At 45.0% G+C, this 13903-nt stretch overlaps 1 protein-coding gene across 1 annotated transcript in view; it reads right to left on the bottom strand.

Moving 5' to 3' along the window:
- Positions 1-7650: 7650 nt before the first annotated feature.
- The window catches only part of SLC6A5 (solute carrier family 6 member 5), a 51195-nt gene continuing 44942 nt past the window's right edge, over positions 7651-13903 (bottom strand). Inside the window, exons 15-16 of the mRNA XM_044260256.1 lie at positions 10047-10214; positions 7651-7806 (exon numbers count right to left, since the gene is read on the bottom strand). Of these exons, the coding sequence (XP_044116191.1) occupies positions 7651-7806; positions 10047-10214 (324 nt within the window). The remainder of the gene's footprint in view (positions 7807-10046; positions 10215-13903) is intronic.

Genomic DNA, 13903 nt, shown 5'->3' with positions numbered 1-13903 from the left:
GACTATGTGAGATGGATATAAATGTTCCCGTTTTACAAGTGAGAAAACAGAGGCTGTGTAAACAAGGAAAGGAGCTGGCCCTCAACCCCAAGACAATGCTTTGTCTCCAGCGTCATAGCTGCCTCTGCCAGGAAATCTCTCTCCATTATTCAACAACCTTCCATGGCTCCCAGTGGCCTGTCAGACAACATCGGGACTCTTCACATTGGCAATGAAGCAATTTGACTGTCAAGTCCTTACCTACGGTTTCAGCCTCAGATCTCACTTCCCACAAGCATATACTGTACCTTCCAGGTTCATCCATCACTCTTTCTTGAAATGGTCTGTCTTGTGCTCATGCCATCCCTTACTTGCTTTCATCTCCCTGGAAAGCACATATTCATCTTAAAGCCTCACTCAGTCTGAGTAACCTGGTGGGAAGGATCTAGTCTTCCTCATGTGTTCTTGCACATCGTGACACTGAGCTCTGTTCCCTGTACAGAGCCAATGCTCAGTATTTTCTCATTCACTTCAACAATGCATTTATTGAGTATCTACTATGTGTCACAAACTCTTAGGTACTGGAAAGATAAATTCTGAAGACCCTGAGTGTACAGGTCGAAAAACGAGAGGCTGGAGCAATGAATCGTGAAAACGTGAGTCTCTCTCAATGTGGATCCACACTGTATTCTAGTCATTATTTTCTTCTAATCCTACAAGTGTCTGGACAAGTCTGCTGAAAAGGTAAGGGGTCTTGGAATATCACGATTCTCATAAAATTACAGATTACCCTAAAACTCAAGAAAGGGGTGTCCCCTACCACACATAGTCTCTGTTTTACATAGTAGAATGTGAACATCAGAGAAGTAAATCCAATCTCTGTAAAGTTGCGGTATTTTAGAAGGCCCTGGAGGAGTCTCCTGTGGGAAAGGGTCCCCGTGGTGAATTTCCTAGACAGTGACTATTCCTCCCACACGGATCTCTTTATAAATCCAGTTCCCGCCAAACAGACTGTTGTACGAGAATCTGTGCATCCGAGATGCTGCAGTGAGTTGCCTCGGACTTCCATGCAACTGTGAGATTCTGAATCTCCTTCAGGAGAGACATCTAGAGAGGAGGAAGAAAGCACGAGCAAAAGCAGAGAGGACTATTGAAGGAATAAGCTTGGTAGGAAAAGAGCTGCCAAGTACAGGGGACAATGAATTGCCAAACAAATGAAAACAAGAGGACACGTTGGATGGAGGAAGATGGGAGAGTTGTAAGGTCAAACACCGCATTAGCTCCTCCCAGACAGAGCCCTGCATCCCTCTTTAACACCCCAAGTACACGGGTTCTGCCACGGATGCATGAGCTCTGTCCTTTCCACATTTTGTTATTGTCCCTGTTTAAGGAAATACTATTTTTTAAAGATTTATTTAGTATTTTAGAGAGAGAGGGAGCACGTGAGTGCACAAGGGGAGAAGGGAGACAGAAGGAAAGGGAGAGAGAGACTCTCAAGCAGACTTTCCAGTGAGCCCCGAGCCTGATGCCAGCTCGATCCCAAAATCCCAAGACCCTGAGATCATGACCTGAGCGGAAATCAAGAATTGAATGCCGGGGAGCCTGGGTGGCTCAGTCATTAAGCCTCTGCCTTTGGCTTGGGTCATGATCCCAGGGTCCTGGGTTTGAGCCCTGCATCGGGCTCTCTGCTCAGCAGGAAGCCTGTTTCTCCCTCTCCCACTCCCTCTGCTTGTGTTCCCTCTCTCACTGTGTCTTCTATCAAATAAATAAATACAATCTTAAAAAAAAAAAAAAAAAGAATTAAAGCTGAATCAACCGAGCCACCCAGGCACCACTCTTTATTTTTTTTTTCAGGCTTTTATTTAAATTCCAGTTCATCAACATGTATGGTAAAATTGGTTTCGGGGGTAGAATTCACTGATACCTCGCTTACATATAACACCCACCGCTCATCGCAACAAGTGTAGGGAAAGACCATTTAAAAGGGAGCATAAAGCCACAACAGAGCATTTCCAAGTAAAGTTCTGTGGTTTCTGGGATCTTTTGAAATGATCCAAAGAAATACTGCAAGATTCCAGTTCAGGGATAAACCGGAAAATGAGTTGGTGATTGTTGAAACCGGGTAACACGGACATGGGAGTTCGTTACCCCATACTTCCCACTTTGATGTATGCTTGAGAATTTCCAACACAAAAACGCAAAAGAAAACATAACTGCGAAATGGGATTTCAGGAAGGAAACCAAGGATGCTGAGCCAGCACCAAACTCTGGTCCCACTGAACGCTCTTTATCTTTCACGATACGGTCTTAGACTGAGTTTGGGATTTGCCGCTTGGTCTGCACGCTGAAGTACACGGTCACGGACAAGCCAGAGTGTGTGTTTCTGTCAATCCCATAACACAGGATGGGCGTGTATGCACGTGGCAGGTTTTCAGAATCAGCTTGTGAGGGCATTTCTTTTCCCTTACATGTGACCCAGCTCATCCCTGAAGGCTGCCAACACAGAAGCTGAAGGTAGGAGTGGAGCGTGATTGTGTCATACTTATTTGAGGACAGAGTCGAGCTTCTGGGTTGGCAGGATCGGACAGGGACGCCCAGCCACCAGTCCCTACACGTGGCATAGGAACTCAGGGCCTAACTCTGGGCAGGGAACATGGCAGCTCCACCCACCTTAAAGGGCTGGGGAAATGGTCTTTATTGATTCGTTTGATTAACAGAAGTCGTCTTTCTACCAGGCTCTGAGTTCCTTGACATCTGGGCTGTTCTTTTACTCTGTTTTGCCTGGGGTCTAACTCCACGCAGAAGCTACACAAATGTTTGCTGAATTGAAATAAAGTTGAAGGTTGACAAAATGGCCATTCAAACACCCAGGGATTCTACTAGCCCAGTCCCTCTGTCCAGATTCACTCAGATTCTCCCACTCCCTCTCCTCCTCCCCATGAGGGATAAGTAATAATTCAGCAAAGAATAGTGCATTCTGATAGTTAAGGGTATAACAATTTAATTGGCATTTGTTTCTAGAGCAGCACACTATCTCATTTTCCCAGGAGGGCAGTTTTCCATTTCTGTTCCAGATTCCTTCTTATACAATAGATCAATCCTAGGGATACCTGAAGACCATGTGTTAAGAAAGAGAGAATGTGGGTAATGGGTTTGTAATAGACACAATACTATAATCATCATGTTTTAAACACTGACATTTATTTAGGGTTTTGTGAACTCATACATTATTAAGATAAATTCTAATTTATGCCAGTATATAATAGGCAAATATATAATACAATAAATTGCATTTGTAGACATAAATACAAAATTTGAGGTAGGGCCTCAAGAATAATGACTTTTTTAAATGAATAATGCACGGTATATAATATGTACTCTGTAAGATATATATATATATATATATATATATGATGCATCATTTGTAACATAATATATTTTCTTCATGTACAGTTAATGAAAAAATATAAGGACCTGATTAGGGAATATATCTTTATTCATAGGCAACAGTTCCACATAAGATGCCTGCAATTAGGACATTAGCCAAGTATGCAATTTCCAAATAACCTATCCCATGATAGGTCCATAATAAAGTGCAAAAGAAAGACGAAAAAAAAAAAGAAAGAAAGAACAGGACCTAGTCAATTACTATCACCCTAACAATAAAATACACCTATAAGGCAAATGGTTACCTGAAGATGTATTTAATCCACAGCAAGCAAATCAAACCACTGTGTTCACAGGTGATGCACGCCCAATCCGAAAAGACTTTTTCTCTTTGGCTGCAGGCTGCTCAGCGGTGACCCCGGCCGAGACCACAATGCAAAATCACTTGACCTTTCTGTTGGAAGCAAAATCTGGGAAAGACAGGGAGCTCTGCTTTTACAAATCCTCGGGACACTTTGTGGAGAAATGACTATTGAAATTAGACTCACCCAAACCTTTGCTCCCGGCCTGGAAGTTTTCTGCATGATACCCACCCAGGGTGAAGCGGAGGAAATGCTCATTTGCTTGGCCGGGGCCTTTGGTCCCTACGAGACAACCTGCTATACTGCGTGCTGTCCCTTGAGTCATCTGCATACGGTAAGCAATTGTCATTGTGCAAGGGCACAAAGGGGCAAGAAACATTTTTAATTTTAGGCATGGGAAGACCATGCGGACAGGTGAAGTTCGTCAGGAAGCACGGAGGCACGTGTCGATAGCAGAATAAGAACTTCAGTAAGGGACACTCAACTCGGAGGTGGTATTATCCGTGTAAAGACAACCCAAGTCTTATCCATTTAAAGATCATTGTGTTAAATTCTTTTTTTAAAGTGCCGCTCACTGAAATACCAGTGGATTACATTTCTTACACATTAAAAACACATGGGAAATTTCAAAGACATTGAGGTCATCGAGATTTTGCATTGACCACAGCTTTCATGCAACGAATAAATAGAAAAAAAAAAAAAGAAATAAACAAAGTAAGACCAGATTGGACACACCTGTACATGACAAACACACAGCCTGAAAGAGATTAAAAGTTACTAATATGCAAGACAAATATTTGCAGAAGAAGCCACAACACCAATAGGTAAGAAATATACATTTTTTTTCTCCTTTAAGGATATTACAAGGTTACTGTTTTTAACATATGGCTTTTTTTTTTTTCTCTCTCTCTGAATGGGTTTCTGGCATTTGTTGGTGTTGGGAAATAATCTCACACGTGGAAAATAGCCCACCACACTCTACAGTAAACCAATGGAAGTTTTTCCTCAGCAACTTGGTTTTTAACTCAGTTTGAAGGAGAACGTTCAAGTAGCAGCTTGTGACAATGCTGTTCATTTTCTTTCTTTTCCATTCATATATATTTTTTTTTCTTCCACTTGACTGTGGCAGAAAACACACCGTGTGGAAACGTCCACCCCAGTCTAGGGGAGGGGCTGCAAAGGTGGACGCCCCATGACAAATCAGCTCAGATGCTGACCACCTCTCTACCAGGGAAAGCCTCAAGAGTTGAACATGGCTCGAGAAATGGGTGACACTGAGCTCACAAAGTCACTCTTTCCACAATAAGTTCGGAACCTTTCACCTAGAAGCGAATTTTACATGAAATTTGGAAATTGTAGGGAAAAGGAAAAACACCCTGGCTGTTCAGGGAACGCTACTGGGTCTTAACTTGGACAAATCCCAGGGAACACAAATGGAGCTGCCCCCACTGAAAAACACGCCGCAGTGTGTAGCCAGCAAGGAGGTCCCTGCCCTCACAAGTCAACTTTCAGTGTGCGGAAAACAAACCTGGCAGCAGCCGGTGGGTCCCACCACCCCCACCTTCTTTTAATCACAACAGCAATAATGAGCAGAGACGGGGTTGGCACCCAGCATCCGACTCCAGTTTTTGCCAAGAGGTGAGAGAGGGAAGCCAAAAATCATTCGCCCTGACACACACATACCAGTCCCTCAAGAGAATGCTAATTGATTGCAGCTTTTCTCTTCAGCCTTCAAATTGGAAAGGCTGTAGATAATTTCCAAAACTAAGTGATTTCCTCCCTGCCTCTCCCACCCCACTGGTTATCAACTGGAGAGGGTAATTTTTGGAACCCCGCTGTGACATCCACTAAAGTAACAGGGGCTTCTCAGCAATATAGCTTTCGTGGGGGAAACCAGTGTTCACGGCAAGACAGTCACTATGGGAGACACTGGACACGTGAGGTCACAGCTTAGCCTCCTAATGCTACGTCTAGGAGAAGCTCAGGTTCGTTTCTGTGACAGATTGGAGGAAGCTCGAGCTTTGGGAGAGAGGGAGGAAAGGAGAACAAGACAGACATGCACTGTAGACAAAGAGATGAAAACCTACAGCTCAAAACCCATCTTTCTTTCCTTTTCTACAGTTTCCACAGGTAATTCTTGAAACCTAGAAATTCATATCATTGTTGGCAAATGACAATGATATTTGCCCTAGAAAAAGAAGAGCTCAGTAAAACGAATTGAGACCTCTTTTTTCAGTAAATGAAGTCATTAAAAAAAAAAGAAAAAGAAAAACATGTTACATTAAGGTCTTCTGTTAGGTTTCACTGCTGAGCAACAGGATGAAAATGTCACATCAATATACAAGATTTAAACTGAAAATTTTGCCTGAGACCCTATAACATGAAGACAAACAGATAGAAAGTGATTGAAATGGTCTCCCCTAAAGGAAACAATTTTAGGTTTAGATATTATTACAGTAAGGAAAAAAAAATTCCAGACTACACTACTCTAAACTCACCATCTCTACAGTGATTCGTAAGATATTTATAAGGATAGAAAACACCACTACACGTACACACTACATGAACACATAGCACATTTTAAAAATTTCATATATGCATGTTCCGGGTACAAGAAGGTAATAAAGGTCACGGCTTCGCCAATCTCTGCAGACATAGGATTCACTCTCATTAGAGCACAGTTATGAGTATTGCGAATTGAGAACTCTTAAAATTGAATTGTCTAAATGTAGTCTTAAAAGCTATAGTCTTAATTGGCTCACTTGCTACTTACTAAGCTGTATTTATCAGAAACTCCTGTAAATACAGTGACCTAAAATGTACTACTGGCACAGTGAATATCATGGTGGCTTTCTGTAAAACTCAGCATTTCTTTTTGATTTCTCTATGACCACAGTTGGCCTTTACTGTGAATGAAAAAGAGTAAAAATCGAGAAGGTATCTGTCTTGTAAGAGGTCGTGTCTTATATATATAAAATATACAGACAGAACCGGGGAAAGTCTTGTTTTCCCAGAGGTTAAGAGACAAGGTGTCTACAGCTCACAGAAAGACATTTTGAGGAGAAGAAACATGGGGTCATGACACCGAACCGTGGCGCTAAATGTCACGGAGAAATCAGAAAGGACCTCCACTCTGACTGTAGAGAGGCGCAGATTACATGATGGCTTCTTGCGCACAGGTGGAGGAAGTGACTAAGAGAACTCACACATATGGTTACTTAAAAAAAAAAAAAAGACAAGAGAGGGACAAGAACTCTTCACCGAGATTCCCAGTGCACAGAGACGGAAGTGTTCGTTTCTGGCACACCTGAAATGGTAGGTCTGGATGAAGGAAAGCAGATCCCCAGTTGTAAATGGAAATGTGAACGTTATTAGCCACCTCAGTGGTGTCCAAACCCCCTTATTCTAAAACATTTTGCAGCCACTGCCCACGCTCCAGATACACTCTCCTCAACTTTCTGCATCTGAACGAAATCACGGCGCTGCTCAGCAACACGACCGAGTCCAGATACCAGTCCTGGGAGTCTGTCACCCTATATATGTCTTGATGGCACCACCAATGACAACACACGCAGCAGATCCCTCCCTACTGACCAAGTCGCGCACACCTGCTTGCGACCTCACTGGAAAGCGCTCACCTGGCTGAGCCACTCCTGCCAGGTCAAGGCCTGTGCCCAGGAGACCAACCCTTCTGGAAACCGACACCACGGACTCGGGCAAAGGAGTGCCTCAAGTGGTCTGTCTAGCTCTTCACGACAGCATGCGACGCCATGTCTTCCCTCTCTACGTAACCACTCTCATGCACAGCCATGAACCAAGATGTGGGGAGACAGAAGAACATGGGAAGAAAGCTGGGGGAAACATGAGGGGGAGGCAGAGAGGAAAAAACGCGATCAAGGCTGGGCCATCCCATGCCAGTGGACTAGCACTGGGTGCCCAGTTCCAAATCCTTCACTGGCAGTTTGAGTCCCAGGGAAGAGGTTCCCAGCGGGTCAATCATGTTCTTGTAACGCTCTCCACGGTGCTGAGCTAAGAAGGGGCCCCAGTCCGGCTGTGGCGAGCACACCAACTTGAGCCTCTGCAAAGAAGCCAAAGATACACAGGGTCATGGAAGTAATGTACCTTCCTGCCCTACTCCACACCCCTCTATCCACTGCTTTTGCCAGAACCCCTCCCTAGGCCAAGAGGTCCCCCACCAGGAGAAGCAGTTGGGAAGATCCGCCTTATCAATTAATTAGGCCAAGGATGTTAAAGAGGAAACTGAGTTTGGTTCACTTGTAATTATTTACGTCACCCTGCGAACGATACTACAATTGCTCAGGGTCTGCCTTGCACAAGATTAACCGAGGATAAAGGGCCCGGATTTTAATGATATATTTTTTCCCTCCAAATGAAGAGAATTTGTAAGCTTGCTCCCTCCACTGCCAAACACAGTCTGCGAAGGACATGAGCTCAATTACTTTTGTTCTGTAGTCTCAACAGTGGGTTGTTACATCAAAATAATTGGATTTTGTTTAGCATATTTCCCCAAAGTATATAAGTGGCCGGGGAAAAAACTGCAACCCCAAAGACACATTGCCAAGAGTGAGCAAAGATTTTAATTATCTGCTGACAAAAATAGATGCTTCTGACTTGGTTCGGCAGTGTGGGTTCTTGCAAGGGAGCTAGAAATAATGGGAACATCTCTAATCCTGCAACTGAACTTACTTTACAGAAACATAATTTGATGGGAATATTTTCTGGAAAAAAAGAAAGCAAACATATTTCTGAAAACATAAGGGGGAACAATTACATGTTTATTACCTATTAAAGTGAAGCTGTTTCTCGGAGCTGTTAGTTTAATCTCCCCTTAATCATCGGTTTGCAACCTTTGTGTCCCAAATCAACCATAATACATTGGTACAGCCAACTCATCAGTTTAGGGAATTTCGCCCCGAGGCAGAAGCAGCAGAGGCTGCACTAGCTGCTGTTCAGAGGGAACGAGATTCCTGGGTCAGTTGGTGGGAGGTTCCTCTGGGGCAAAAGGGAGCCATGTCTGGGGGTAAAAGGGCCCACGGGAATTTACCTGGAGGGGACAGCAGGCAATTTCCTGAGGATGGAAACTGGATTCCCACTTCAGCAAGGAGACACCTACCTTCCCTTTGTAAACTCTGTCTCCATCTTTAGGCCATTAAAGATAAAAGCCACCTCCCCACGACATGGACATTTGTGGTAGCCCTTTACTCACACACCTTATTCTCATGTTGCTTCTCTCTCCAGAGCCTCCGTGGGATGTTCCCTTCCTTTCCTCAGTCTGACTGACCAAGAGCAAAGCCTGTACAGCTTTCATCACTACCCTCTATCGGCAGGTGTTTCCTGGCCTTGGTCTACCCCAACACCTCTGAGACTTCAGGGAAGTCGCAAGTCTGAGACTCCAGGTAGCCTTAGAATCAGCTGGAGGGCCGGTTACACGACAGACACGGGGTCCCAGCTCCCCAGCTCTGGTTCAGTGGAGCCAAGCTGGGGCCTGATCCTTTGCATTTCCCACAAGATCCCAGGAAGTGCAGATGCTGCTGGTCCCCGGGCCAACCCTGAGCAGCACTGGTCTGGTCCAAAAGGCCCAACCTCTGGATTTTCAAACAGACGCAGTGTTGGTCTATTCCTAGCACATCTGGGCGAGTGACTTCTCACAACCAGAGCCTGACCACACCTCACTGGTGGCTCAACAAGGGGCAGTCACTTCCCATCCACCCCGGAGACAGCATGGGGTTTCTTTTGAAATTAGGAAAGAAACAAGGAAAGGGTCCAGCAAGGGGTTAACAAAGATGAGTCTCGCCTCATACCAGCCACACCCCAGACCCATCATTACACTGTGTGGGGACGGTGACATGTCCACCAGCCTGGGACCCCCAGCCATCCCTAACACCAGCACAAAGGGAGGGGCTGTGATTTAAAATGAAATGGTAACTAATGTTTGGAGGAAGTCTTGGACAGAGAGGAAGATCAGGAAAGGGGGAATCTGACATGTAGTCAAATCCAAGCACTGCATTTAAATTGCGAGGGGGATGGGGGGCTTCTGATGGCTTATTCCCCAGAGCGGTCGCCTGCACTGAGAAATGGCATAATAACAGCTTGGCCTGCGGATTGGCTGAGCCTCTCCATTAGAGGAATGATACGTAATAAAAATGGGTTTAATAGAAACGGTGGCAACTGCGAACACTTAATCACCAAGTCTCCCTTGGGAAGAAGTTTACCGAATCTGTTGTTCTTTCCTGCACGGAGCTCTCAGAGCTTCTCCCTGGGGAGGGGATGGCAGGAGAAAGGAGCTGATGGAATTACCTCAATAAATCTGCCAGGAGCCAGATGCATTTTTATCACAAACATAATTGGGATCCAGATAACAGAACAGGCGAGCATGAGCCATCCAAGCACCATGGACCAGTTAGGGTAGCGGTAAGAGCCGTAAGTCATGGGCTCCCACTGGTAGAAGCTGAAGCACAGGATAAACTGGGAACAAAGGAGAAACACATGTGTTAGACGGAAGATGCGAAGTCTTTGCTCCTAACAGCGACATGCTGAGCCCTTGCCAGGAGTCTGGTGCCTTCCTACCTCTGCTCTCATTTCACACCCAAACCAACCCCAAAAGTGAAGAATTAGTAATGATCCACTTTCCAAAGGAAGAAACTGAATTTCAGAGAGATGAAGATGCACACGGCAGACCCTGTGCTGCCATCCCCTGGAATGGAGCCAGGCGTATCGATGTATACACACACGTGTGCGCACACACACACACACACACACACACTCACGCATGTGCCCACATGTGCCCTGGCTGAGAAGACAATTTAAAGAATACACCTCGAGGTGGCTGATGGGTGGTACTGGGCGTTTTAAAGGGGCTGTCTGCACTTCTTATAGGGGATAATCCACTTCTGTTATAAGAAAGAAATCCTTTACGTTTATGTATTTTAATTTTCTTAATGAGTTGAATCGACTTTGCCTTCTCCTTGAACGGGGCACGGCCAGCATCCTGTTACCGCCTGCTAAAGTTTGCCGAGTGGGATGTGAACGGTCCACACGGCGGTGACTGAGCGAGAAGCTGGTCCTATAGTAAGCCCACTCGCAACCACTCGCAACCAGCTCAAGGAGAACGGGCCTCGTCACCAAACTGGGCCAAGAACGTGGGGACCAGCAGGCCAATGTCACCTCTGCCGTTAACTAGCTGAGGGAACGTCACATAGCAGACTTCATTTTCAGTGGGTATATTTCACATAGTGTACACAGCACACGGGTGTTTTGGGCACAGGAATTTACTCAAAAGTCCCCCCTCCATTTTTTTTTTTTTAAAGATTTTATTTATTTATTTGACAGAGAGAGATCACAAGTAGGCAGAGAGGCAGGCAGAGAGAGAAGGAAGCAGGCCCCCTACTGTGCAGAGAGCCTGATTCAGGACCCTGAGATCATGACCCGAGCAGAAGGCAGCGGCTTAACCCACTGAGCCACCCAGGCGCCCCTCCCCCCTCCATTTTAAGAGTGGTCTTGATTTATCTGCTGCCCGTGCTCTCCTATCCCCGCACACTCGCACCGGCAAGGGCCGGGCAAACCCTCTGAAGACACAGCGAGTGCAGCTGGAAAGAAGCAAGGGAACACGTGTGCCGGACGGGAAGGGACAGAACAGGCCTTCAACTGTTCTTGCCAAAACGCTGGAGGGCAGCATCGTCTGGAGGAAAGGGCGTCCTTGCCTGCAGCGGTCCAGACCAAAGTACTGAATAATGATGACCTATGTGCCGTGTTTCCCTGACACTCTTTTTCGATCTCAGGCAGTAAAATAATTGCCGAGAAATGATTGGAGGGAGTTAGGTTAGGAAAGATGATGTATGGAAGCGTTTGAGGAAACGTGAAGCACGACACGAGTGTAAGGCATATCTACGTTGTTGCTGCAGAGCCCAGGATGCTGGGGCCAGCGTCTGTTTCAATGCAACAATAATTCAATGTATTGATTCGAAGCAATGTGAGCCTGAAGACAACTGTTGAAAATGCTGCTCCTACGGAAGGAGATGCCGTACTCTAGGACCCCTTTTAAACATTTCGCCCCTAGAGTTATAAGCTTTATTAACCAGTCTATTGGAAGTAGGGCCTAATGTAATTATGGTAAGTTGCTCTATTTCATTTACTATATAAATAGCAATACATCTGCTTATGTGTGTGCATAATTCAGGAACGTGATCTGACTATGTATACAATAATTGCATGGAGAATATTTATAGCTCTGTAAATCCAAGAAGGCACATATAAAAATGATCAATTTTATTGCAGAGGTCTCTGAAGTAATTTAAACCCATAATCTTGGGGCACCTGGGTGGCTCAGTTGTTAAGTGTCTGCCTTTGGCTCAGATCATGATTCCAGGGTCTTACGATTGAGCCCGCCATCAGGCTCCCTGCTCAGTGGGAAGCCTGCTTCTCCCTCTTCTACTCCCCCTGCTGTGTTCCCTCTCTCAATGTCTCTCTGTCTGTCAAATAAATAAATAAAATCTTTAAAATAAATAAATAAAAAATAAACCCATAATCTTAGCTCATTCCAGCACACTACAAATATCCATTTTACAGAGGGGCAAAGAGCAAAAAATACGTGTTAGGCTTGGTCCTTTGGTACCCATTTCCAGTTGTACAAATACCACATCAAACTTATCTGAGCAAATGTATTCTTGACAGACATTTCTTACTGCCAGGCCAGCTTTGATAAAACCCTGCCCTCAGCTGGGCCTGGTCATGAGGGACACTGATTCAACCACTGGGTCAGACTCACTCTGACTTCTTGCTAATGGCAGCCAAGGAAGGCACTGGAGAGAGCTATGTCAATTGACAATGATGATGAAATTGACCAATTCTACTTGTCCCTAGCTCCCAAACATAGAAGGGGAATCTGGTTCGGGATATTTTCTGGGATCTCTACAGGTTTCTGCTATGAGCTTCATAACAGATATCAAGTAAAACACAGCAGAGTTGAGAAACTTTCTCAAAAAGCACATCAGGTCCTGGAACTTCTTTCCCCGACCTTCTGCTCCCAGAGATAAGAATTCTTTTTATCCAAAAACTGGCCAAACTCCACTTGGAGAGGAGAGCACTGAGCTTTGAGAATTTTACTGAGGCTGAGACAGCTCTGGACTCAAAACAGCCCTGCCTCCCACAAGCTTTGTGGCCTTGGTCAAGCTCCTTAGCCTCTGTGGGCCTCAGTGTACACAACTGTAAAATGCGGGGAAGAATCACCAACCAACAAGAGGGGCCAGAGGCTTTAGGGACAGCGCTCATAGAGCGCTTGCCTCTAACGAGAACTGCCTCTACATAGTAGTGCTGGTTGTTAGCAGTTTGTCATATGTTTCTGAAAAAAATATAATGAAATTCTCTGAAGTTTAATCTCTTCCAAGACAGGAAGGAAAGGCAGGCCTTGATCTCACCCAAGAATAAATCAGATGTAGTAGTGACTGGGGTAGTGTTCAGCAGAGACAGAGAATGCCTTGAGCAGGAGAGTCTCACTCCCCCCCCCCAATTAGGGTAAATCTGAGCTCTTCATACGCATTTCAGTTCTGAATTCAAAAAATCTATTTTAGTTCTTTTCATCCCTCACACCCCAAGTGTCATGGGACTTTTCAGCAAATTACAGCCTCTAAAATGTGAGCATCAATGGGGGCCTCACTAAGATGTCCGTGTCAGTGCAGAAGAAAATAAACACTGGATGGCTTTTCTGTCTAAACTCATGTCTTTTCAGAAGGCAGTCGAGATGTTTTGATTAAAACTCACTCTGTGACAGTTTAAAAAAAAAAAAAAGAATGAAATACATATTTTCTTTACAATTTTACTTCCATCCTGTCTGGTTTTCCTTTAGAGAACCTGGCTGCTGTGTGGGAAAACAAGGGTCTTGATCTGGTTTCTAGTGCCACCTGCTGGCTCCAAGGAGAACTACAGCCAGCTTCTTGCAGCCTTGCCAAGATAGACCCATTGCAACCCACAGAGGAGTGGAAAGGCAGGGTCTTGTCAATGCCTGTGCTTGGAGGGTGGATCAAGGCAAAGCCCACAGCCTACAGCACAATAAAGGAGGTGATGGATGTGCATGTAAGTCCCTATGCAGATTTACTGATACATGAAGGGCTCTGATCTTTAAGGAGATGAATGTCAGATGATCTCAAAATGTCATCATC

Source organism: Neovison vison, chromosome 7, assembly GCF_020171115.1.
Source record: "Neovison vison isolate M4711 chromosome 7, ASM_NN_V1, whole genome shotgun sequence".
Lineage (NCBI taxonomy): Eukaryota > Metazoa > Chordata > Mammalia > Carnivora > Mustelidae > Neogale > Neogale vison.
Note: the sequence above shows the minus strand (reverse complement) of the source record. Positions and strands in the feature narration are given on the sequence as shown.